General features: G+C 47.7%; 1 protein-coding gene across 2 annotated transcripts; it reads left to right on the top strand.

The window, feature by feature from the left end:
* Window positions 1–1,659: 1,659 nt before the first annotated feature.
* pak1ip1 (PAK1 interacting protein 1) lies at window positions 1,660–23,241 on the top strand. Of its 2 annotated transcripts, XM_055866007.1 has the most exons (10): window positions 1,660–1,981; window positions 3,307–3,469; window positions 4,482–4,602; window positions 8,607–8,681; window positions 8,779–8,831; window positions 8,937–9,082; window positions 10,477–10,574; window positions 10,720–10,816; window positions 13,164–13,293; window positions 23,096–23,241. In XM_055866007.1, the coding sequence occupies exons 1-10, from the start codon at window positions 1,904–1,906 to the stop codon at window positions 23,224–23,226; spliced, it is 1,092 nt and encodes a 363-aa protein (XP_055721982.1). In that variant the 5' UTR covers window positions 1,660–1,903; the 3' UTR covers window positions 23,227–23,241. The 2 variants fall into 2 exon arrangements, with proteins under 2 accessions (XP_055721982.1, XP_055721981.1); XM_055866006.1 differs by lacking the exons at window positions 1,660–1,981; window positions 3,307–3,469; window positions 23,096–23,241 and adding an exon at window positions 3,659–3,809 and having other exon boundaries at window positions 13,164–13,343.
* Window positions 23,242–23,977: the final 736 nt, after the last annotated feature.

Below are 23,977 nucleotides of genomic sequence, written 5' to 3'. Positions count from 1 at the left end.
TGGTCTCAGTTGGGCTCCCCTGATTATATAAAACTTAATGAACACATATTGTAGATGCTTTTCAATGACAGCCACAGCTCAATAATCAGCTAGGCCTATTGCCTCACGCTGCCCAAATTGTGGGCTTCCCAATATAGGGATAGGCCAGCCCTTGTGATTTGAAACAATCCACAGCTATGTTCTTAGAAGCTAATGATCCTCTGTGCTCTCTTAAACAGGTGTAATCATATAATTTTGGCAAAACATCAATTTAGTTTAGTGGTAGCCAGCACCTGAACAGTGTACCTTTCCTTTCCAATTAGTTAGAGTGGGATATCATAAAATTAATTTTACCGACACCAAAATAACCGGCCTTGTCTATCGTATTTTGTTTTTATCGACATTTATAAAGTTTACCCGCAAATGTTCTGTTTACCAACAGGTCTGTCATGACATATATTATCTCACGTACTTTACTCACGTAAAAAGGTTGGATAGAAACCTGGTTATTATCAATATTTTATTTGGACAGGCAACGAGGTATGGTAGGGCGGACAAGGCCCCATAAGGCCCGCCCATAATAACAGCCCTTCTTCAATGCGGGGTAGGGATGTCCGAAGGATCCAGAACAGCAAGGACCGTGAGATGACTCAGACGGCTTTAAGCTCGTTTAACCACAGTTGAGTTAAGTTAAGCTTTTGTAATATTTTCTTTATGAAGAAAATCCTGCTGTCTTGCGGTCAATTCCAGTCATGAGATTGCACATGATATCTGAGTCAGAAGTGTGTATGAATTGTAATTACTCCGCTACTATGGCCTTACCTCCTCACGCCATTTGCAGTTTTTCTATTGCGTTATTGACTGTACGTTTTGTTTGTTCCATGTGTAACTCTGTGTTGTTGTTTGTGTCGCACTGCTTTGCTTTATCTTGGCCAGGTCGCAGTTGTAAATGAGAACTTGTTCTCAATTAGACTTCCTGGTTAAATAAAGGGTAAATTAAAAATTAAAATTATATTATTATTATTATTATTAAATTCACTTCATTATCTTTTATTCTATGTATTGTATTATTTCATTATAGGCCTGATCTATTATAGGCCTGATCTATTATAGGCCTGATCTATTGTAGGCCTGATCTATTGTAGGCCTGATTTACTATAGGCCTGATTTACTATAGGCCTGATTTACTATTGGCCTGATTTACTATAGGACTGATCTATTATAGGCCTGATTTACTATAGGCCTGATTTACTATAGGCCTGATTTACTATAGGACTGATCTATTATAGGCCTGATTTACTATAGGCCTGATTTACTATAGGCCTGATTTACTATAGGCCTGATCTATTATAGGCCTGATTTACTATAGGCCTGATTTACTATAGGCCTGATCTATTATAGGCCTGATTTACTATAGGCCTGCTTTACTATAGGCATGCTTTACTATAGGCCTGATTTACATTCGGCCTGATCTATTATAGGCCTGATCTATTGTAGGCCTGATTTACTATAGGACTGATGTATTGTAGGCCTGATCTATTATAGGCCTGATTTAAAATAGGCCTGATTTACTTATAGGCAAACGAAATTATGACTGCATGACTGCAAAGAGACGCACCCAACATGATTTGGACTTCGATTTTGAAATCCCAGAATGTCGACCTCGGAAGTGAATAGTACCCTCACGCATGCGCGTACTGTCAATCTGGGGACATGTGTTTTCAAGCACGAAATCATTTTTCTAGCAACTGTTTCTAGCTAGTTAAAATAATATTTCGTTCAGCTCATGTTTTGCACGTAAATTTCAACAGTTACCCTTTGGTGTTTTAATTGTCTCCCGTGACAGAGTCGGAATAATCTCGACAGAAACACGTGAGTTAGGTTGTTTGTTAGCTAGCTACTGTAGCCTCCTCGTCAGGACAGCATGGGGCCCGTAATAGAGCTCATTGCTGGAAGTTACGAGCAGATCGCCTTTGGTTACCGGTTGTCTACGGGTGAAGAGGTATGTTACTTTAGTTAATCAGCTTGATTTTGATACCTGATTCTCCTGTATATATGACAAACTGTTTACCTTTTTTACGTTTGTTAGCAGAGTTGGGGTGTATGTAACGGATGATAACGAAACGAACAAATCCGTTACATTACCAGCAAACATATTGTAATACGATTACAAATACTTTAAAAAAAGTACACGAATACTAATAAAAAATGTTCGAGAAAATAATGACGACTTTGTTTTCTCAAGGACATTTAAATAAGTATTGAAAAAGGGCACACGTTTAAGTTTGTTCCACCCGAGCGAGTCTGACCACAAGTCACTATGATGACTCCAAATGTGTTTGATGGATCGTGAGAAAAGAACAGGAGGCTACAGTCCAACATGTCTCCCAATGGTGCGACTGCTGTCGGCTAACAAAGATTATCCAACTTGAATAAGGCTTGGTTAGAAATGACGACCGCAGTGGTGTAGCCTACAGGCGACACGGATATCACTTATTATTTATATCTACAGAGAGAATTAATGTGACTCACACTACCGCTTACTCTTAATTATTTGCACCTTACGGATTGTGGATGTCTGTTAACTAATGTACATGTGTATTTTAACCCAATAATGGTTGAATTTAAGAAGTATAAGCTGCTAGTCAATCATTGTTTTTGCGACCAGTGGACAGCCAGTGAAGAATTTGCTCTTGCAACAGCTGCGTAGTGCGGCTGCCAGTTTATGGAATAAAAGTTTGAGACAGGTCCTCCCTTCTAAACTCCTCGGTGGGGTTGTGCTCCATACTGTCAAAAACAGTTGAATTAAATAAGACCGCGAGTGGGGCTTTTATTTTATTATTTCATTTATTTTATAGTCTAATTCGTGCGGATGGTGTTGGTGTGGCTGTAACCAACCCTGCTAGCTAGCTAGGATGGTGTTGGTGTGGCTATAACCTACATCACTCTGCTAGCTAGGATGGTGTTGGTGTGGCTGTAACCAACATCACTCTGCTAGCTAGCTAGGATGGTGTAGGTTGTGGCTGTAACCAACATCACTCTGCTAGCTAGCTAGGATGGTGTTGGTGTGGCTATAACCTACATCACTCTGCTAGCTAGGATGGTGTTGGTGTGGCTGTAACCAACATCACTCTGCTAGTTAGCTAGGATGGTGTTGGTGTGGCTGTAACCTACCCTGCTAGTTAGCTAGGATGGTGTCACTCTATTGCCCCTTTGATAAAGGCGTTAGCTACCATCGCTAAACTGCTAATATAATTGCCTCTATTGATCAAACCTCATTGACAGATGTTTGGAAGCAGGTCTCATTGCTGTGTTGTTTATCTGCAGGAGTGGACAGCCACGGCAGACTTCACCCACCATGCCCACACTGCCTCAGTGTCCGCGGTGGCCACCAGCGAGAGGTACATCGCTACAGGAAGCAGAGACGAGACCATCCAGATCTACGACATGAAGAAGAGGATAGAACATGGAGCTCTGCTGCATCACGACGGTAAGAGATATGACATGAAGAAGAGGATAGAACATGGAGCTCTGCTGCGTCACGACGGTAAGAGATATGACATGAAGAAGAGGATAGAACATGGAGCTCTGCTGCATCACGACGGTAAGAGATATGACATGAAGAAGAGGACAGAACACGGAGCTCTACTGCGTCACGACGGTAAGAGATATGACATGAAGAAGAGGATAGAACATGGAGCTCTACTGCATCACGACGGTAAGAGATGACATGAAGAAGAGGATAGAACATGGAGCTCTGCTGCATCACGACGGTAAGAGATATGACATGAAGAAGAGGATAGAACATGGAGCTCTGCTGCATCACGACGGTAAGAGATGACATGAAGAAGAGGATAGAACATGGAGCTCTACAGCATCACGACGGTAAGAGATATGACATGAAGAAGAGGATAGAACATGGAGCTCTACAGCATCACGACGGTAAGAGATATGACATGAAGAAGAGGATAGAACATGGAGCTCTACAGCATCACGACGGTAAGAGATATGACATGAAGAAGAGGACAGAACATGGAGCTCTGCAGCGTCAGGGGTGTATTCATGAGTCGAACACTGTAGCAAAACGTTTAGCAATGGAAACGATTTACTCCAATAGGGAAAACATTTTTGTAAGGGAAAGAGCATAGAAAATGTTGCTGCATCGTGACGGTAAGTTCTGGAAAACCATTTTTTTTTTTTTTTTTAAATCAGTCTCCCCTGCTACAGCAACAATCGGGTCCCAATCTGACAATCTTGAAGATACCTCACTAATTGCATCCACCATTCATTTATGACTGCAATGGCTAAGTTTTGACTGTCTATTCCTTCCACGTGCAGTTTTAATTAAGTCACTGACATGGTCAACAACATTATTGTGTGGCCCATGATCTTGAGGCTTGGCAAGCCACTAATATCGATTGAAATATTGTCCCCTAAGTGTTGCGGACTTTAGTACTTTAGTACCCCTGACGCAGGTTTCATTGTTTTTGATGGTTGTTCAGGTACCATTTCTTGCCTGGAGTTCTATGGCACCTCCCACCTGCTGAGCGGAGGACAGGACGGGCTGTTGTGTGTTTGGAGCACCAAGAACTGGGAGTGTCTTAAGTCCATCAGAGCGCACAAGTAAGTTGTCACTCTCTCAGAAATTATTAGGGTTTGCAAAGTTCTGGTAACTCCCAAAGGTTCTTAGGGTTTCCAGAAATCCTGGTTGGAAGATTCCGGATGTCTGCTTATTCCCTTCTGAATCCTGGAATCTTCCAACCAGGATTTGTGGAAAACCTAAGAATTTTTGGGAAAGTCAGCAGAATTTTGCAACCCCACTGACAGACATGATTCACAATATATTGTCAAACTAAGCAGGTTTCCATCCACTGTTTAAAAAAAAAAAATTATGTGTGTAAAGTCATGACATATATAAAATCAATAATAATCACAAGTCAAATGACATTTTATTTGTCACATGGGCCGAATACAACAGGTCTACACCTGGTGTAGACAGGCCCTTAACCAACAGTGCACTTGGTTATTTACTAAATAAACAAAAGTAACACAATAAAATAACGAGGCTATGTACAGGGGGTACAGAGTCAATGTGCAGGGGCACAGGTTAGTCGAGGTAATTTGTACCTGTAGGTAATTTGTACATGTAGGTAGGGGTAAAGTGACTATGCATAGATAATAAACAGCAAATAACAGAAGTGTTAAAACAAAGGGGGGAATTGTCAATGTAAATAGTCTGCTGGCCAATTGATTAATTGTTTATCAGTCTTATGACTCGGGGGTAGAAGCTGTTAAGGAGCCTTTTGGACCTCGACTTGATGCTCCGGTACCGTTTGCCTTAGCGGTAGCAGAGAGAACAGTCTCTGACTTGGGTGACTGGAGTCTGACACCGCCTAGGTTCTGGATGGTAGGAAGCTTGGCCCCAGTGATGTACTGGGCCGTACGCACTACTCTCTGTAACGCCTTACGGTCAAATGCCGAGCAGTTGCCATACCAGGCGGTGATGCAACCCGGGCAGGATGCTCTCGATGGTGCAGCTCTAGAACATTTTGAGGATCTGGGGACCCATGCCAAATCTTTTCAGCCTCCTGAGGGGAAAAGGTGTTGTCATGCCCTCTTCACGACTGTCTCGTGAAGTTTGTTGATGTGGACATCAAGGAACTTGAAACTCTCGACCCGCTCCACTGCAGCCCCGTCGATGAGAATGGGGGCGTGCTCGTCCCTCCTTTTCCTGTAGTCCACAATCATTTATTTTGTTTTGATCACGTTGAGGGAGAGGTCTCTGACACTGCCTGGTCTCTGACCTCCCTATAGGCCGTCTCATCGTTGTCGGTGATCAGGCCTATCACCGTTGTGTTGTCGGAAAACTTAATGATGGTGTTGGAGATGTGTGGCCACGCAGTCGTGGGTAAACAGAGTACAGGAGGGGACTGAGCACGCAATCCTGAGGAGCCCCCATGTTGATGATCAGCGTGGCAGATGTTGTTGCCTACCCTTACCACCCGGGATGGCCCGTCAGGTAGTACAGTTGCAGGAGGTGTTTAGTCCCAGGGTCCTTAGCTTATTGATGAGCTTTGAGGGCACTATGGTGTTGAACGCTGAGCTGTAGTCAATGAACAGCATTCTCACGTAGGTGTTCCTTTTGTCCAGGTGGGAAAGGGCAGGGTGGTTTGCGATTGCGTCATCTTTGGATGCGTTGGGGCGGTATGTGAATTGGAGTGGGTCTAGCGTTTCCGGGATGATGGTGGTGTTGATGTGAGCCGTGACCAGCCTTTCAAAGCACTTCATGGCTACTGACGTGAGTGCTACAGGGCGGTAGTCATTTAGGCAGGTTACTTTAGCTTTCTTGGGCAAAGGGGCTGTGGTGGTCTGCTTGAAACATGTAAGTATTACAGACTCCGTCAGGGAGAGGTTGAAGATGTCAGTGAAGACACTTGCCAGTTGGTCCACGCATGCTCTGAGTAACGTTCTGGTAATCCGTCCTGTCCCGCGGCCTTGTGAAAGTTGATCTTTTTAAAAGCTACGGAGAGCGTGATCACACAGTCATCCGGAACAGCTGGTGTTCTCATATATGCTTCAGTGTTGCTTGCCTCGAAGCGAGCATAAAAGTCATTTAGCCCATCTGGTTGACTGGAAACAGGGAATGTCAATCCAATTTGATACAATGTTGACAATTTTTTTGTTCGAGTTGGTGGGATCTTTTTTGTGTATCAGTACAATTTAAATATGCGAAGAATTGCGGTGGAAACAAAAGAAAATCTCACAATTGTTGATAGAATAACCATTGTGTGGAGGTAAATGTGCAGTCAGCCGGTGCTATGTCGTGTGGTCCTCCCACTGCGATTTGGAAACGCAGGCCCAGTGTAGGCTACAGGGCGGTGAAAGACGACGATGGGCTTGATGCTCCTTTCCAGTAAATTTAGAGGGTCTTCGTTTGTACACGAGTGACATGATGATCGGTGCTTAGCTGCCAGGTAATCTTATCCATCTCATCATATAACCAGTGCAGTGTCAAATTAATCCGCAAACTGTTGTCTAGAGAACATGCGTGAAAACCACATTGGTCAAGTTTGCCATTTATCACAACCGTTTGTGGAAACGTTTTAAACTCATGTTTTTAGTCGGTACATGAAAATTATTTATGTTCTTTTTTTTTTTATGTGCACCAAGTCAGTCTGATGGAAACACACCTCTTGTGAGGAAATGCCAATTTATACTGAACAAAAATATAAATGCAACATGCCACAATTTCAAATACTTTACTGAGTTACAGTTCATTATAAGGAAATCAGTCAATTGAAAAAATGAATCTTTGGATTTCACATGACAGACATGCATCTGCTGGTCACAGATACCTTTTAAAAGAAAGTAGGGGTGTGGATCAGAAAACCAGTCAGTATCTGACCACCATTTACCTCATGAAAACCAGTCAGTATCTGACCACCATTTACGTCATGAAAACCAGTCAGTATCTGACCACCATTTACCTCATGAAAACCAGTCAGTATCTGACCACCATTTACCTCATGCAGCGTGACACTCTCCTTCACATAGAGTTGATCAGGCTGTTGATTGTGGCCTGTGGAATGTTGTCCCACTCCTCTTCAATGGCTGTGCCAAGTCGCTGGATATTGGCGGGAACTGGAACACTCTGTCGTCCACGTCGATCCAGAGCATCCCAAACATGCTCAATTGGTGATATGTCTGGTGCGTATGCAGGCCATGGAAGAACTGGGACATTTTCCAGGAATTGTGTCCAGATCCTTGTAACATGGAGCCGTGCATTATCATGCTGAAACATGAGGTGATGGTGGTGGATGAATGGCACAACAATGGGCCTCAGGATCTCATCATGGTATCTCTGGGCATTCAAATTGCCATAGATAAAAAATATAATTGTGTTCGTTGTCCGTTGTTTATGCCTGCTCATACCATAATCCAAAGGGGCACTCTGTTCACAACGTTGACATCAGCAAACCGCTCGCCCACACGACGCCGTACACGTGGTCGGTGGATGTGAGGCTGGTTGAACGTACTGAAAAATTATCTAAAACAACGTTGGATGCAGCTTATGGTCGAGAAATTACTATTCAATTCTCTGGCAACAGCTCTGGTGGACATTCATGTAGTCAGCATGCCAATTGCACGCTCCCTCAACTTGAGACATCTGTGGCATTGTGTTGTAAGACAAAACTGCAAATTTTAGTGGCCTTTTATTGTCCCCCAGCACAAGGTGCACCTGTGTAATGATCATGCCGTTTAATCAGCTTCTTGATATGCCACACCAGTCAGGTGGATGGATTTTCTTGGTAAAGGAGAAATGCTCACTGACAGGGATGTAAACAAATTTGTGCACAACACTAAAGAGAAATACGATTTTTTGTGCGTATGGAACATTTCTGGGGTATTTTATTTCATCATTAAACATGGGACCAACATGTTGCGTTTTATATTTTAGTTCAGTGTATTTATAATGCAGATACTGTTGGATGGAAACCCAATGACTAACAGGATTAACACGTTGATCCATTAAGTTCTCCAACTCTGGGGTCCTGGGAAGCTAATGGAATGTGCAGGTCTTTGTTCCACCCCAGCACTAACGTACACGTTTTATTTCTTCTCCACAGAGGCCAAGTTACGTCACTGTCCGTCCATCCCTCTGGGAAACTGGCCCTGACTGTCGGCACAGACAAGACACTCAGGTGCGCTTTCTGTTTTGAGTACATTTTGCTTCTTGTTGTAGGTGTTCGAAACATTCTCTAGGAACTAAAGTTGACTGACGGTTTTTTGTTGTTGCAGAACGTGGAATTTAATCGACGGAAGATCGGCTTTCATCAAAAACATTAAACAGAGTATGTGATCACTCCATCTGACCATGTACCTTTACACATGCTTCAGTATTTGACACATTTTGTAAGATAATCATATTTTTATCTCTAACTCTCTCTCTCCCCTAGATGCGGTGATAGTGAAGTGGTCTCCCGAGGGGGATAAGTATGTGGTAGTGATCGGCGACAAGGTGGACGTTTATAACCTGGAAACGGCGACTGTGACATCAACCATCATCAGCCCCAAGAGGATCTCATCCATCAAGTTCCTCACTGTGAGTTCTGGGCTCTTACCAAGAAGGATAGGGTTCTGGGCTCTTATCAAGAAGGATAGGGTTCTGGGCTCTTACCAAGAAGGATAGGGTTCTGGGCTCTTACCGAGAAGGATAGGGTTCTGGGCTCTTACCGAGAAGGATAGGGTTCTGGGCTCTTACCGAGAAGGATGGGGTTCTGGGCTCTTATCAAGAAGGATAGGGTTCTGGGCTCTTACAGAGAAGGATAGGGTTCTGGGCTCTTACAGAGAAGGATAGGGTTCTGGGCTCTTACAGAGAAGGATAGGGTTCTGGGCTCTTACCGAGAAGGATAGGGTTCTGGGCTCTTACCGAGAAGGATAGGGTTCTGGGCTCTTACCGAGAAGGATAGGGTTCTGGGCTCTTACAGAGAAGGATAGGGTTCTGGGCTCTTACCGAGAAGGATAGGGTTCTGGGCTCTTACCGAGAAGGATAGGGTTCTGGGCTCTTACCGAGAAGGATAGGGTTCTGGGCTCTTACCGAGAAGGATAGGGTTCTGGGCTCTTACCGAGAAGGATAGGGTTCTGGGCTCTTACCGAGAAGGATAGGGTTCTGGGCTCTTACCGAGAAGGATAGGGTTCTGGGCTCTTACCGAGAAGGATAGGGTTCTGGGCTCTTACCGAGAAGGATAGGGTTCTGGGCTCTTATCGAGAAGGATAGGGTTCTGGGCTCTTATCGAGAAGGATAGGGTTCTGGGCTCTTATCGAGAAGGATAGGGTTCTGGGCTCTTATCGAGAAGGATAGGGTTCTGGGCTCTTATCGAGAAGGATAGGGTTCTGGGCTCTTATCGAGAAGGATAGGGTTCTGGGCTCTTATCGAGAAGGATAGGGTTCTGGGCTCTTACCGAGAAGGATGGGGTTCTGGGCTCTTACCGAGAAGGATGGGGTTCTGGGCTCTTACCGAGAAGGATGGGGTTCTGGGCTCTTATCGAGAAGGATGGGGTTCTGGGCTCTTACCGAGAAGGATGGGGTTCTGGGCTCTTACCGAGAAGGATGGGGTTCTGGGCTCTTACCGAGAAGGATCGGGTTCTGGGCTCTTACCGAGAAGGATAGGGTTCTGGGCTCTTGCCGAGAAGGCCGGGGTTCTGGGCTCTTTGTTTCGATAATGTAAGATCACTAAAGTTTTATATTTAGTTCAGAGTGATCAACACAATGGTGAGCAATATTAAGAGTAATGCTTAATACACATGGTATATTTGTGACAGTCAAGATGCAGGTCAATGGTGGTCACTGGACTTGATACACACTACACGACACTCTAGGTAAAAGCACAGTACAACCTGTAAAGACAACAGATAGATGAATATGAGGTGTGAGAAGGGAAGCAACCTTTCATTTTATTATTCCTCTGTATGGAGTGACTGGTTTGTTTGTCATCAGAATTCCATCCTGGCCATAGCGGGGGACGACGAGACAGTCAGGCTGTGTGACATCAACACTCAGAAGGTGCTCTGTGAGTTCGAGGCTCATGAAACCAGGTACGTAGAATTTAATATCTATGGTTTCGCTCCTGCCCTCCTGTAATCATGAGGTACACGAATTGTATGATTTTAATAGCATTCTTGGATGTTTCTTTGGCATTTTGTGAAAAGTTGTGAAGAGTATTGTGTTCACCTCTGTCAGGGTGAAATCAGTGGACAGTTTCACCATGGACGACTTCTGTGTTCTGGTGACCGCATCAAACGATGGCTTCATCAAAATGTGGAAACTTAACCTTGAGGTATGTACCATCTGTCTACCTGTCCTCGGCTGTCCTTCACTGTGGCCCTCAATGGCCTGTAGGTGGAATTTGTATTTTATTTAGGCAGGGGTGTCCCATTGAGACCAAGGGGTCTTCCACGAGAGCCCTGCATGACGAAACCAAGCATTTACACACCGTCCCTGGTAGGACTAGACCAAGCATTTACACACCGTCCCTGGTAGGACTAGACCAAGCATTTACACACCGTCCCTGGTAGGACTAGACCAAGCATTTACACACCGTCCCTGGTAGGACTAGACCAAGCATTTACACACCGTCCCTGGTAGGACTAGACCAAGCATTTACACACCGTCCCTGGTAGGACTAGACCAAGCATTTACACACCGTCCCTGGTAGGACTAGACCAAGCATTTACACACTGTCCCTGGTAGGACTAGACCAAGCATTTACACACCGTCCCTGGTAGGACTAGACCAAGCATTTACACACCGTCCCTGGTAGGACTAGACCAAGCATTTACGCACTGTTCCTGGTAGGACTAGACCAAGCATTTACACACCGTCCCTGGTAGGACTAGACCAAGCATTTACGCACTGTTCCTGGTAGGACTAGACCAAGCATTTACACACCGTCCCTGGTAGGACTAGACCAAGCATTTACACACCGTCCCTGGTAGGACTAGACCAAGCATTTACACACCGTGTCTGGTAGGACTAGACCAAGCATTTACACACCGTCCCTGGTAGGACTAGACCAAGCATTTACGCACTGTTCCTGGTAGGACTAGACCAAGCATTTACACACCGTCCCTGGTAGGACTAGACCAAGCATTTACGCACTGTTCCTGGTAGGACTAGACCAAGCATTTACACACCGTCCCTGGTAGGACTAGACCAAGCATTTACACACCGTCCCTGGTAGGACTAGACCAAGCATTTACACACCGTCCCTGGTAGGACTAGACCAAGCATTTACACACCGTCCCTGGTAGGACTAGACCAAGCATTTACACACCGTCCCTGGTAGGACTAGACCAAGCATTTACGCACTGTTCCTGGTAGGACTAGACCAAGCATTTACACACCGTCCCTGGTAGGACTAGACCAAGCATTTACACACCGTCCCTGGTAGGACTAGACCAAGCATTTACACACCGTGTCTGGTAGGACTAGACCAAGCATTTACACACCGTCCCTGGTAGGACTAGACCAAGCATTTACGCACTGTTCCTGGTAGGACTAGACCAAGCATTTACACACCGTCCCTGGTAGGACTAGACCAAGCATTTACACACCGTGTCTGGTAGGACTAGACCAAGCATTTACACACCGTGTCTGGTAGGACTAGACCAAGCATTTACACACCGTTCCTGGTAGGACTAGACCAAGCATTTACACACCGTCCCTGGTAGGACTAGACCAAGCATTTACACACCGTCCCTGGTAGGACTAGACCAAGCATTTACACACCGTTCCTGGTAGGACTAGACCAAGCATTTACACACCGTTCCTGGTAGGACTAGACCAAGCATTTACACACCGTTCCTGGTAGGACTAGACCAAGCATTTACACACCGTCCCTGGTAGGACTAGACCAAGCATTTACACACCGTTCCTGATAGGACTAGACCAAGCATTTACACACCGTTCCTGGTAGGACTAGACCAAGCATTTACACACCGTCCCTGGTAGGACTAGACCAAGCATTTACACATCGTTCCTGGTAGGACTAGACCAAGCATTTACACACTGTCCCTGGTAGGACTAGACCAAGCATTTACACACCGTCCCTGGTAGGACTAGACCAAGCATTTACACATCGTTCCTGGTAGGACTAGACCAAGCATTTACACACTGTCCCTGGTAGGACTAGACCAAGCATTTACACACTGTCTCTGGTAGGACTAGACCAAGCATTTACACACCGTCCCTGGTAGGACTAGACCAAGCATTTACACACTGTCCCTGGTAGGACTAGACCAAGCATTTACACACTGTCCCTGGTAGGACTAGACCAAGCATTTACACACCGTCCCTGGTAGGACTAGACCAAACATTTACACACCGTTCCTGGTAGGACTAGACCAAGCATTTACACACCGTCTGGTAGGACTAGACCAAACATTTACACACCGTTCCTGGTAGGACTAGACCAAGCATTTACACACCGTCTGGTAGGACTAAAGGGTTTCCAGTAATGTTGCTCGCATGATGACATCATTGTATTATTCATCAGTGATGTCATCTGTATCCGTTGTTGTCTGTGTTGCTACTAGTCTTTTAAGTAACCATGACGATTGTAGGAGTTGACATGATGGCACTAAATACTGTGTTCTCTGATCCGGTGGTTGTCTGTTGTGTTCCAGTCCTTGGAGCCTCCGGTCCTCCTGGGGAAGGTGAATACTACAGCTCGGTTGACGTGTCTGGCCGTGTGGAAGCCCACCACTCTACAGGAGCCTCCCCCGGAGGTCAAAACAGAACCTGCCACCTCTCACGGTACTGGACGGTCTAATTCTTTAATCAATAATTAATATGCCATTTGAGCATTTTATCCAAAGTGACTGTCATTGCACGCATATCCTGGTCCCGGTGTGACCCAAAATGGCGCACATTGTAGTTTTTTGCCCCAGTACTAAACACCTGATTCCACTAATCAGTTGTAGTAGTAGAAAAATAAACACCATTTTGGGTCACCGGGGTGAAGAACTACGGGCCCAGTCCTGGTATGGCTTTTCACCATTATTAGTGTTGGAATAGTTCAAAATGTAGTATTTAACCTTTTATTTATACCGGTTTTTCTCATTGAGATAACATCTCTTTTCCAAGAGAGCCCTGGTCCAGTAGCAGCAGGGGGAACAACAAAATAAATGTGTAATGGTACTCATAAGAGAAGGACAACCTCTCAAAGAACTGTGTATAGTGTTGATCTCCCGGGTGGCGCAGTGGTCTAGGGCACTGCATCGCAGTGCTAGCTGCGCCACCAGAGTCTCTGGGTTCACGCCCAGGCTGGGTTCGCGCCCAGGCTCTGTCGCAGCCGGCCGCAACCGGGAGATCCGTGGGGCGACGCACAATTGGCATAGCGTCGTCCGGGTTAGGGAGGGTTTGGCCGGTAGGGAGGGTTTGGCCGGTAGGGATATCCTTGTCTCAGTATGTAAAAATGTAATAAAATGTATGCACTCTACTGTAAGTCGCTCTGGATAAGAGCGTCTGCTAAATGACTAAAATGTAATGTAAAATGTAGTCATTTTTAGATATACAGACATGGGTAATATTGATAATTTCATAACGAGGACCTCAATGCATGGTGGAAGCTCAAATTAAAATGTATTTGTCACTTTCGCCAAATACAACAGCTGTAGTAGACCTTACAGTGAAATACTTACTTACATGCCCTTAACCAACAATGCTTTAAGAAGTTAATAAAACAATACGTAGAAAATAAAAGTAACAAATAATTAAACAGTCACAGTAAAATAACAAGCAATGCTATATACAGGGGGGTACCGGTACAGAGTCAATGTGCGGGGGCACTGGTTAGTTGAGGTAATATGTACATGTAGGTAGAGTTAAAGTGACTATGCATAGATAATAAACAGAGTAGCAGCAGTGTAAAAGAGAGTTCTGGGTAGCCCTTTGATTAGCTGTTCAGGAGTCTTATGGCTTGGGGGTAGAAGCTGTTAAAAAGCCTTTTGGACCTAGACTTGTCGCTCCGGTACTGCTTGCCGTGCGGTAGCAGAGAGAACAGTCTATGACTTGGGTGGCTGGAGTCTTTGACAATTTTGTGGGCCTTCCTTTGACACTGTTATAGAGCTCCTGGATGGCAGGAAGCTTGTCCCCAGTGATGTACTGGGCCGTTCGCACTACCCTCTGTAGTGCCTTGCGGTCGGAGGCCGAGCAGTTGCCATACCAGGCAGTGATGCAACCAGTCAGGATGCTCTCGATGTTGCAGCTGTAGAACCTTTTGAGGATCTGAGGACCCATGCCAAATCTTTTCAGTCTCCTGAGTGGGAATAGACTTTGTCGAGCCCTCTTCACGACTGTCTTGGTGTGTTTGGACCATTCTAGTTTGTTGGTGATGTGGACACCAAGGAGCTTGAAGCTGTCAACCTGCTCCACTGCAGCCCCGTCAATGAGAATGGGGGTGTGCTCGGCCCTCCTTTTGCTGTAGTTCACAATCATCTCCTTTGTCTTGATCACATTGAGGGAGAGGTTGTTGTCCTGGTACCACACAGCCAGGTCTCTGACCTCCTCCCTATAGGCTGTCTCATCGTTGACGCTGATCAGGCCTACCACTGTTGTGTCATCGGCAAACTTAATGATGGTGTTGGAGTCGTGCCTGGCCATGCAGTCAGGAGTGAACAGGGAGTATAGGAGGGGACTGATCACGCACCCCTGAGTGGCCCCTGTGTTGAGGATCAGCGTGGCGGATGTGTTGTTACCTACCCTTACTTCCTTGGGGTGGCCCGTCAGGAAGTCCAGGATCCAGTTGCAGAGGGAGATGTTTAGTCCCAGGGTCCTTAGCTTATTGATGAGCTTTGGCTACAGAGAGCGTGATCACACAGTCGTCCGGAACAGTTGGTGCTCTCATGCATGTTTCAGTGTTATTTGCCTCGATGCGAGCATGGAAGTAATTTAGCTCGTCTGGTAGCCTCGTGTCGCTGGGCAGCTCTCGGCTGTGCTTCCCTTTGTAGTCTGTAATGGTTTGCAAGCCCTGCCACATCCGACGAGCGTCAGAGCCGGTGTAGTACGATTCAATCTTAGTCCTGTATTGACGCTTTGCCTGTTTGATAGTTCGTCGGAGGGCATAGCGACATTTCTTATAGGCTTCCGGGTTAGAGTCCTGCACCTTGAAAGCAGCAGCTCTAGCCTTTAGCTCAGTGCGGATGTTGCCTGTAATCCTTGGCTTCTGGTTGGGGTATGTACGTACAGTCACTGTGGGGACGACGTCATCGATGCACTTATTGATGAAGCCAGTGACTGATGTGGAGTACTCCTCAATGCCATCGGAAGAGTCCCGGAACATATTCCAGCTGGAGAAGAAGAGAAGCTCACTCAGTCCGTTAACTTCCAAACAGTGTAAACCATTCGATAATGAGACGGGTGAAATCCAAAGTTGTGCTATATATTTATTGGCTATGTCATAGCTCATTTTAAAAGATAAATATTGATACATTACGAGCTGTGACACTTTTAGGGGGGACAAAAAGCGAACATTGATGCCCAGCTAAGTTATACTGGGGTTTCCCTCATGGCTCCTGTGCCCTGGTTCTACTGGGTGGAGCCCTGCTAGCCTTAATATGACTTGGCCCTACTGGGTGGAGGAGCCCTGCTAGCCTTAATATGACTTGGTCCTACTGGGTGGAGGAGCCCTGCTAGCCTTAATATGACTTGGTCCTACTGGGTGGAGGAGCCCTGCTAGCCTTAATATGACTTGGTCCTACTGGGTGGAGGAGCCCTGCTAGCCTTAATATGGCTTGGTCCTACTGGGTGGAGGAGCCCTGCTAGCCTTAATATAACTTGGTCCTACTGGGTGGAGCACTGCTAGCCTTAATATGACTTGGTCCTACTGGGTGGAGGAGCCCTGCTAGCCTTAATATGACTTGGTCCTACTGGGTGGAGGAGCCCTGCTAGCCTTAATATGACTTGGTCCTACTGGGTGGAGGAGCCCTGCTAGCCTTAATATGACTTGGTCCTACTGGGTGGAGGAGCCCTGCTAGCCTTAATATGGCTTGGTCCTACTGGGTGGAGGAGCCCTGCTAGCCTTAATATGGCTTGGTTTTACTGGGTGGAGGAGCCCTGCTAGCCTTAATATAACTTGGTCCTACTGGGTGGAGCACTGCTAGCCTTAATATGACTTGGTCCTACTGGGTGGAGCCCTGCTAGCCTTAATATGACTTGGTCCTACTGGGTGGAGGAGCCCTGCTAGCCTTAATATGGCTTGGTCCTACTGGGTGGAGGAGCCCTGCTAGCCTTAATATGACTTGGTCCTACTGGGTGGAGGAGCCCTGCTAGCCTTAATATGGCTTGGTCCTACTGGGTGGAGGAGCCCTGCTAGCCTTAATATGGCTTGGTCCTACTGGGTGGAGGAGCCCTGGTAGCCTTAATATGGCTTGGTCCTACTGGGTTGAGGAGCCCTGCTGGCCTTAATATGGCTTGGTCCTACTGGGTGGAGGAGCCCTGCTAGCCTTAATATGACTTGGTCCTACTGGGTGGAGGAGCCCTGCTAGCCTTAATATGGCTTGGTCCTACTGGGTGGAGGAGCCCTGCTAGCCTTAATATGGCTTGGTCCTACTGGGTGGAGGAGCCCTGCTAGCCTTAATATGGCTTGGTCCTACTGGGTGGAGCCCTGCTAGCCTTAATATGGCTTGGTCCTACTGGGTGGAGGAGCCCTGCTAGCCTTAATATGGCTTGGTCCTACTGGGTGGAGGAGCCCTGCTAGCCTTAATATGGCTTGGTCCTACTGGGTGGAGGAGCCCTGCTAGCCTTAATATGGCTTGGTCCTACTGGGTGGAGGAGCCCTGCTAGCCTTAATATGGCTTGGTCCTACTGGGTGGAGGAGCCCTGCTAGCCTTAATATGGCTTGGTCCTACTGGGTTGAGGAGCCCTGCTGGCCTTAATATGGCTTGGTCCTACTGGGTGGAGGAGCCCTGCTAGCCTTAATATGGCTTGGTCCTACTGGGTGGAGGAGCCCTGCTAGCCTTAATATGACTTGGTCCTACTGGGTGGAGCCCTGCTAGCCTTAATATGACTTGGTCCTACTGGGTGGAGGAGCCCTGCTAGCCTTAATATGGCTTGGTCCTACTGGGTGGAGCCCTGCTAGCCTTAATATGGCTTGGTCCTACTGGGTGGAGGAGCCCTGCTAGCCTTAATATGGCTTGGTCCTACTGGGTGGAGGAGCCCTGCTAGCCTTAATATGGCTTGGTCCTACTGGGTGGAGGAGCCCTGCTAGCCTTAATATGGCTTGGTCCTACTGGGTGGAGCCCTGCTAGCCTTAATATGGCTTGGTCCTACTGGGTGGAGGAGCCCTGCTAGCCTTAATATGGCTTGGTCCTACTGGGTGGAGGAGCCCTGCTAGCCTTAATATGGCTTGGTCCTACTGGGTGTAGGAGCCCTGCTAGCCTTAATATGGCTTGGTCCTACTGGGTGGAGGAGCCCTGCTAGCCTTAATATGGCTTGGTCCTACTGGGTGGAGGAGCCCTGCTAGCCTTAATATGGCTTGGTCCTACTGGGTGGAGGAGCCCTGCTAGCCTTAATATGGCTTGGTCCTACTGGGTGGAGGAGCCCTGCTAGCCTTAATATGGCTTGGTCCTACTGGGTGGAGGAGCCCTGCTAGCCTTAATATGGCTTGGTCCTACTGGGTGGAGGAGCCCTGCTAGCCTTAATATGGCTTGGTCCTACTGGGTGGAGCCCTGCTAGCCTTAATATGGCTTGGTCCTACTGGGTGGAGGAGCCCTGCTAGCCTTAATATGGCTTGGTCCTACTGGGTGGAGGAGCCCTGCTAGCCTTAATATGGCTTGGTCCTACTGGGTGGAGGAGCCCTGCTAGCCTTAATATGGCTTGGTCCTACTGGGTGGAGGAGCCCTGCTAGCCTTAATATGGCTTGGTCCTACTGGGTGGAGGAGCCCTGCTAGCCTTAATATGGCTTGGTCCTACTGGGTGGAGGAGCCCTGCTAGCCTTAATATGGCTTGGTCCTACTGGGTGGAGGAGCCCTGCTAGCCTTAATATGGCTTGGTCCTACTGGGTGGAGGAGCCCTGCTAGCCTTAATATGGCTTGGTCCTACTGGGTGGAGGAGCCCTGCTAGCCTTAATATGGCTTGGTCCTACTGGGTGGAGGAGCCCTGCTAGCCTTAATATGGCTTGGTCCTACTGGGTGGAGGAGCCCTGCTAGCCTTAATATGGCTTGGTCCTACTGGGTGGAGGAGCCCTGCTAGCCTTAATATGGCTTGGTCCTACTGGGTGGAGGAGCCCTGCTAGCCTTAATATGGCTTGGTCCTACTGGGTGGAGGAGCCCTGCTAGCCTTAATATGGCTTGGTCCTACTGGGTGGAGGAGCCCTGCTAGCCTTAATATGGCTTGGTCCTACTGGGTGGAGGAGCCCTGCTAGCCTTAATATGGCTTGGTCCTACTGGGTTGAGGAGCCCTGCTAGCCTTAATATGGCTTGGTCCTACTGGGTGGAGGAGCCCTGCTAGCCTTAATATGGCTTGGTCCTACTGGGTGGAGGAGCCCTGCTAGCCTTAATATGGCTTGGTCCTACTGGGTGGAGGAGCCCTGCTAGCCTTAATATGGCTTGGTCCTACTGGGTGGAGGAGCCCTGCTAGCCTTAATATGGCTTGGTCCTACTGGGTTGAGGAGCCCTGGTAGCCTTAATATGGCTTGGTCCTACTGGGTTGAGGAGCCCTGCTAGCCTTAATATGGCTTGGTCCTACTGGGTGGAGCCCTGCTAGCCTTAATATGGCTTGGTCCTACTGGGTTGAGGAGCCCTGCTAGCCTTAATATGGCTTGGTCCTACTGGGTGGAGCCCTGCTAGCCTTAATATGGCTTGGTCCTACTGGGTTGAGGAGCCCTGGTAGCCTTAATATGGCTTGGTCCTACTGGGTGGAGGAGCCCTGCTAGCCTTAATATGGCTTGGTCCTACTGGGTTGAGGAGCCCTGGTAGCCTTAATATGGCTTGGTCCTACTGGGTGGAGCCCTGCTAGCCTTAATATGGCTTGGTCCTACTGGGTGGAGGAGCCCTGCTAGCCTTAATATGGCTTGGTCCTACTGGGTGGAGGAGCCCTGCTAGCCTTAATATGACTTGGTCCTACTGGGTGGAGGAGCCCTGCTAGCCTTAATATGGCTTGGTCCTACTGGGTGGAGGAGCCCTGCTAGCCTTAATATGGCTTGGTCCTACTGGGTGGAGGAGCCCTGCTAGCCTTAATATGGCTTGGTCCTACTGGGTGGAGGAGCCCTGCTAGCCTTAATATGGCTTGGTCCTACTGGGTGGAGCCCTGCTAGCCTTAATATGGCTTGGTCCTACTGGGTGGAGGAGCCCTGCTAGCCTTAATATGGCTTGGTCCTACTGGGTGGAGGAGCCCTGCTAGCCTTAATATGGCTTGGTCCTACTGGGTGGAGGAGCCCTGCTAGCCTTAATATGGCTTGGTCCTACTGGGTGGAGGAGCCCTGCTAGCCTTAATATGGCTTGGTCCTACTGGGTGGAGGAGCCCTGCTAGCCTTAATATGGCTTGGTCCTACTGGGTGGAGGAGCCCTGCTAGCCTTAATATGGCTTGGTCCTACTGGGTGGAGGAGCCCTGCTAGCCTTAATATGGCTTGGTCCTACTGGGTGGAGCCCTGCTAGCCTTAATATGGCTTGGTCCTACTGGGTGGAGGAGCCCTGCTAGCCTTAATATGGCTTGGTCCTACTGGGTGGAGCCCTGCTAGCCTTAATATGGCTTGGTCCTACTGGGTGGAGCCCTGCTAGCCTTAATATGGCTTGGTCCTACTGGGTGGAGGAGCCCTGCTAGCCTTAATATGGCTTGGTCCTACTGGGTGGAGGAGCCCTGCTAGCCTTAATATGGCTTGGTCCTACTGGGTGGAGGAGCCCTGCTAGCCTTAATATGGCTTGGTCCTACTGGGTGGAGGAGCCCTGCTAGCCTTAATATGGCTTGGTCCTACTGGGTGGAGCCCTGCTAGCCTTAATATGGCTTGGTCCTACTGGGTGGAGGAGCCCTGCTAGCCTTAATATGGCTTGGTCCTACTGGGTGGAGGAGCCCTGCTAGCCTTAATATGGCTTGGTCCTACTGGGTGGAGGAGCCCTGCTAGCCTTAATATGACTTGGTCCTACTGGGTGGAGGAGCCCTGCTAGCCTTAATATGGCTTGGTCCTACTGGGTGGAGGAGCCCTGCTAGCCTTAATATGGCTTGGTCCTACTGGGTGGAGGAGCCCTGCTAGCCTTAATATGGCTTGGTCCTACTGGGTGGAGGAGCCCTGCTAGCCTTAATATGGCTTGGTCCTACTGGGTGGAGGAGCCCTGCTAGCCTTAATATGACTTGGTCCTACTGGGTGGAGGAGCCCTGCTAGCCTTAATATGGCTTGGTCCTACTGGGTGGAGGAGCCCTGCTAGCCTTAATATGGCTTGGTCCTACTGGGTGGAGGAGCCCTGCTAGCCTTAATATGGCTTGGTCCTACTGGGTGGAGGAGCCCTGCTAGCCTTAATATGGCTTGGTCCTACTGGGTGGAGCCCTGCTAGCCTTAATATGGCTTGGTCCTACTGGGTGGAGGAGCCCTGCTAGCCTTAATATGGCTTGGTCCTACTGGGTGGAGCCCTGCTAGCCTTAATATGGCTTGGTCCTACTGGGTGGAGGAGCCCTGCTAGCCTTAATATGGCTTGGTCCTACTGGGTGGAGGAGCCCTGCTAGCCTTAATATGGCTTGGTCCTACTGGGTGGAGGAGCCCTGCTAGCCTTAATATGGCTTGGTCCTACTGGGTGGAGGAGCCCTGCTAGCCTTAATATGGCTTGGTCCTACTGGGTGGAGGAGCCCTGCTAGCCTTAATATGGCTTGGTCATACTGGGTGGAGCCCTGCTAGCCTTAATATGGCTTGGTACTACTGGGTGGAGCCCTGCTAGCCTTAATATGGCTTGGTCCTACTGGGTGGAGGAGCCCTGCTAGCCTTAATATGGCTTGGTCCTACTGGGTGGAGGAGCCCTGCTAGCCTTAATATGGCTTGGTCCTACTGGGTGGAGGAGCCCTGCTAGCCTTAATATGACTTGGTCCTACTGGGTGGAGGAGCCCTGCTAGCCTTTATATGGCTTGGTCCTACTGGGTGGAGGAGCCCTGCTAGCCTTAATATGGCTTGGTCCTACTGGGTGGAGGAGCCCTGCTAGCCTTAATATGGCTTGGTCCTACTGGGTGGAGGAGCCCTGCTAGCCTTAATATGGCTTGGTCCTACTGGGTGGAGCCCTGCTAGCCTTAATATGGCTTGGTCCTACTGGGTGGAGGAGCCCTGCTAGCCTTAATATGGCTTGGTCCTACTGGGTGGAGGAGCCCTGCTAGCCTTAATATGGCTTTGTCCTACTGGGTGGAGGAGCCCTGCTAGCCTTAATATGGCTTGGTCCTACTGGGTGGAGGAGCCCTGCTAGCCTTAATATGGCTTGGTCCTACTGGGTGGAGGAGCCCTGCTAGCCTTAATATGGCTTGGTCCTACTGGGTGGAGGAGCCCTGCTAGCCTTAATATGGCTTGGTCCTACTGGGTGGAGCCCTGCTAGCCTTAATATGGCTTGGTCCTACTGGGTGGAGGAGCCCTGCTAGCCTTAATATGGCTTGGTCCTACTGGGTGGAGGAGCCCTGCTAGCCTTAATATGGCTTGGTCCTACTGGGTGGAGGAGCCCTGCTAGCCTTAATATGGCTTGGTCCTACTGGGTGGAGGAGCCCTGCTAGCCTTAATATGGCTTGGTCCTACTGGGTGGAGGAGCCCTGCTAGCCTTAATATGGCTTGGTCCTACTGGGTGGAGCCCTGCTAGCCTTAATATGGCTTGGTCCTACTGGGTGGAGCCCTGCTAGCCTTAATATGGCTTGGTCCTACTGGGAGGAGCCCTGCTAGCCTTAATATGGCTTGGTCCTACTGGGTGGAGGAGCCCTGCTAGCCTTAATATGGCTTGGTCCTACTGGGAGGAGCCCTGCTAGCCTTAATATGGCTTGGTCCTACTGGGTGGAGCCCTGCTAGCCTTAATATGGCTTGGTCCTACTGGGAGGAGCCCTGCTAGCCTTAATATGGCTTGGTCCTACTGGGTGGAGCCCTGCTAGCCTTAATATGGCTTGGTCCTACTGGGTGGAGGAGCCCTGCTAGCCTTAATATGGCTTGGTCCTACTGGGTGGAGCCCTGCTAGCCTTAATATGGCTTGGTCCTACTGGGTGGAGGAGCCCTGCTAGCCTTAATATGGCTTGGTCCTACTGGGTGGAGGAGCCCTGCTAGCCTTAATATGGCTTGGTTTTACTGTTTTGAATGAACAATGTGTTCTTGTGACATATGTTTGTCTTGTAATGCATTTGTGTGAATGTTGTTGCATGACTCGTCACAACTAAAGTTATTCTGTTTCTATTCTATTACAGTGTGTTGTACCAGATCTAATATGTGGAATGGCTGGATGTACTTACTCAAGAGTTTTAGGAAACTCTGGACTAGAGAAACCCTTAACATCAATGTCTCTTTTATAGAAAGTGATGTACAAAAATATTTTGGTGCTTTTTTTAAATGCATATTTGTTTTCTGAAAATATAGCATGACAATATCATGTGGTTGTTTTCCTTCATCCCCAACAGACATCAAAGATATACTGGCGCTTGAGAAGAAGAGGAAGAGGGTCAGGATCTCGACTGTAGAAGTGGTCCAAGAGGAACATGCTTCACCCAAGAAGAAAAAAGATGGTGGGGGAAAAAAGCAGAAAACTTAATAAAAAAAATACTATTTTAAAATTGTATTTTCAACCTGGTGTCAGGTCATTTTGTATTATTCTGTACGTAAACCCGAGATGCACCATTTAGTATGATATGTTATGTTTCGTATGGTATGTATTAATTTGTGGATGTTCATCACCCATTTTGTATATGTTACGTTATAAATTTGCTAAATATACGATATGTTACGTTCTAGCTAGGTGGCTAACGTTAGCTAGTCTAGGGGTTAGGGTTAAGTTTAGGAGTTAGGTTAAAGGGTTAGGGGAAGGGTTAGCTAACATGCTAAGTAGCTAGAAAATAGTTGCTAAAGTTGTCCAGGATGAGATTCAAACTCACAACCTTTGGGTTGCTAGATGTTTACGTTATATGCCCACCCATCTACCCTGGTCAACCACCCTACTTTTGTTTTTTTGCCTCAAGTAACAATCCGTCATATGTAACCATACCAAAACGTAACATATAATACTAATTTGAGTGTCCAGGATTTACATTTACTATGTTACGTCTAGTCTGAGACCAGGCTGGTATTTTTGGTGTGGAGATTTTGTATATAATGTGGTCTTATAGATCTATGTGACAATGACATTTGGCCACTAGGAGGTGACAGACCTACTTTATAAACAGCTTGTATGTCCTCGTACTGTCTCGTTGTCGCATTATGATCCCAATAACAATGGACTCCTATCAATCTAAATTTTCCTAGCCAAACATAACAATGAAAATGAGTTATAATACAGAATGAAAATA

Source organism: Salvelinus fontinalis, chromosome 17 (genome assembly GCF_029448725.1).
Source record: "Salvelinus fontinalis isolate EN_2023a chromosome 17, ASM2944872v1, whole genome shotgun sequence".
Lineage (NCBI taxonomy): Eukaryota > Metazoa > Chordata > Actinopteri > Salmoniformes > Salmonidae > Salvelinus > Salvelinus fontinalis.
This window is presented reverse-complemented; position numbering and strand designations above follow the sequence as displayed.

Bases quoted from the DNA above. Each gene is read 5' to 3' on its own strand.
- pak1ip1 (XM_055866007.1), top strand. From the start codon at position 1,904: ATGGGGCCCGTAATAGAGCTCATTGCTGGAAGTTACGAGCAGATCGCC. The intron at 3,470-4,481 runs GTAAGAGATATG...ATGGTTGTTCAG, and splicing joins AGCTCTGCTGCATCACGACG to GTACCATTTCTTGCCTGGAG. The intron at 10,817-13,163 runs GTATGTACCATC...GTTGTGTTCCAG, and splicing joins TGTGGAAACTTAACCTTGAG to TCCTTGGAGCCTCCGGTCCT.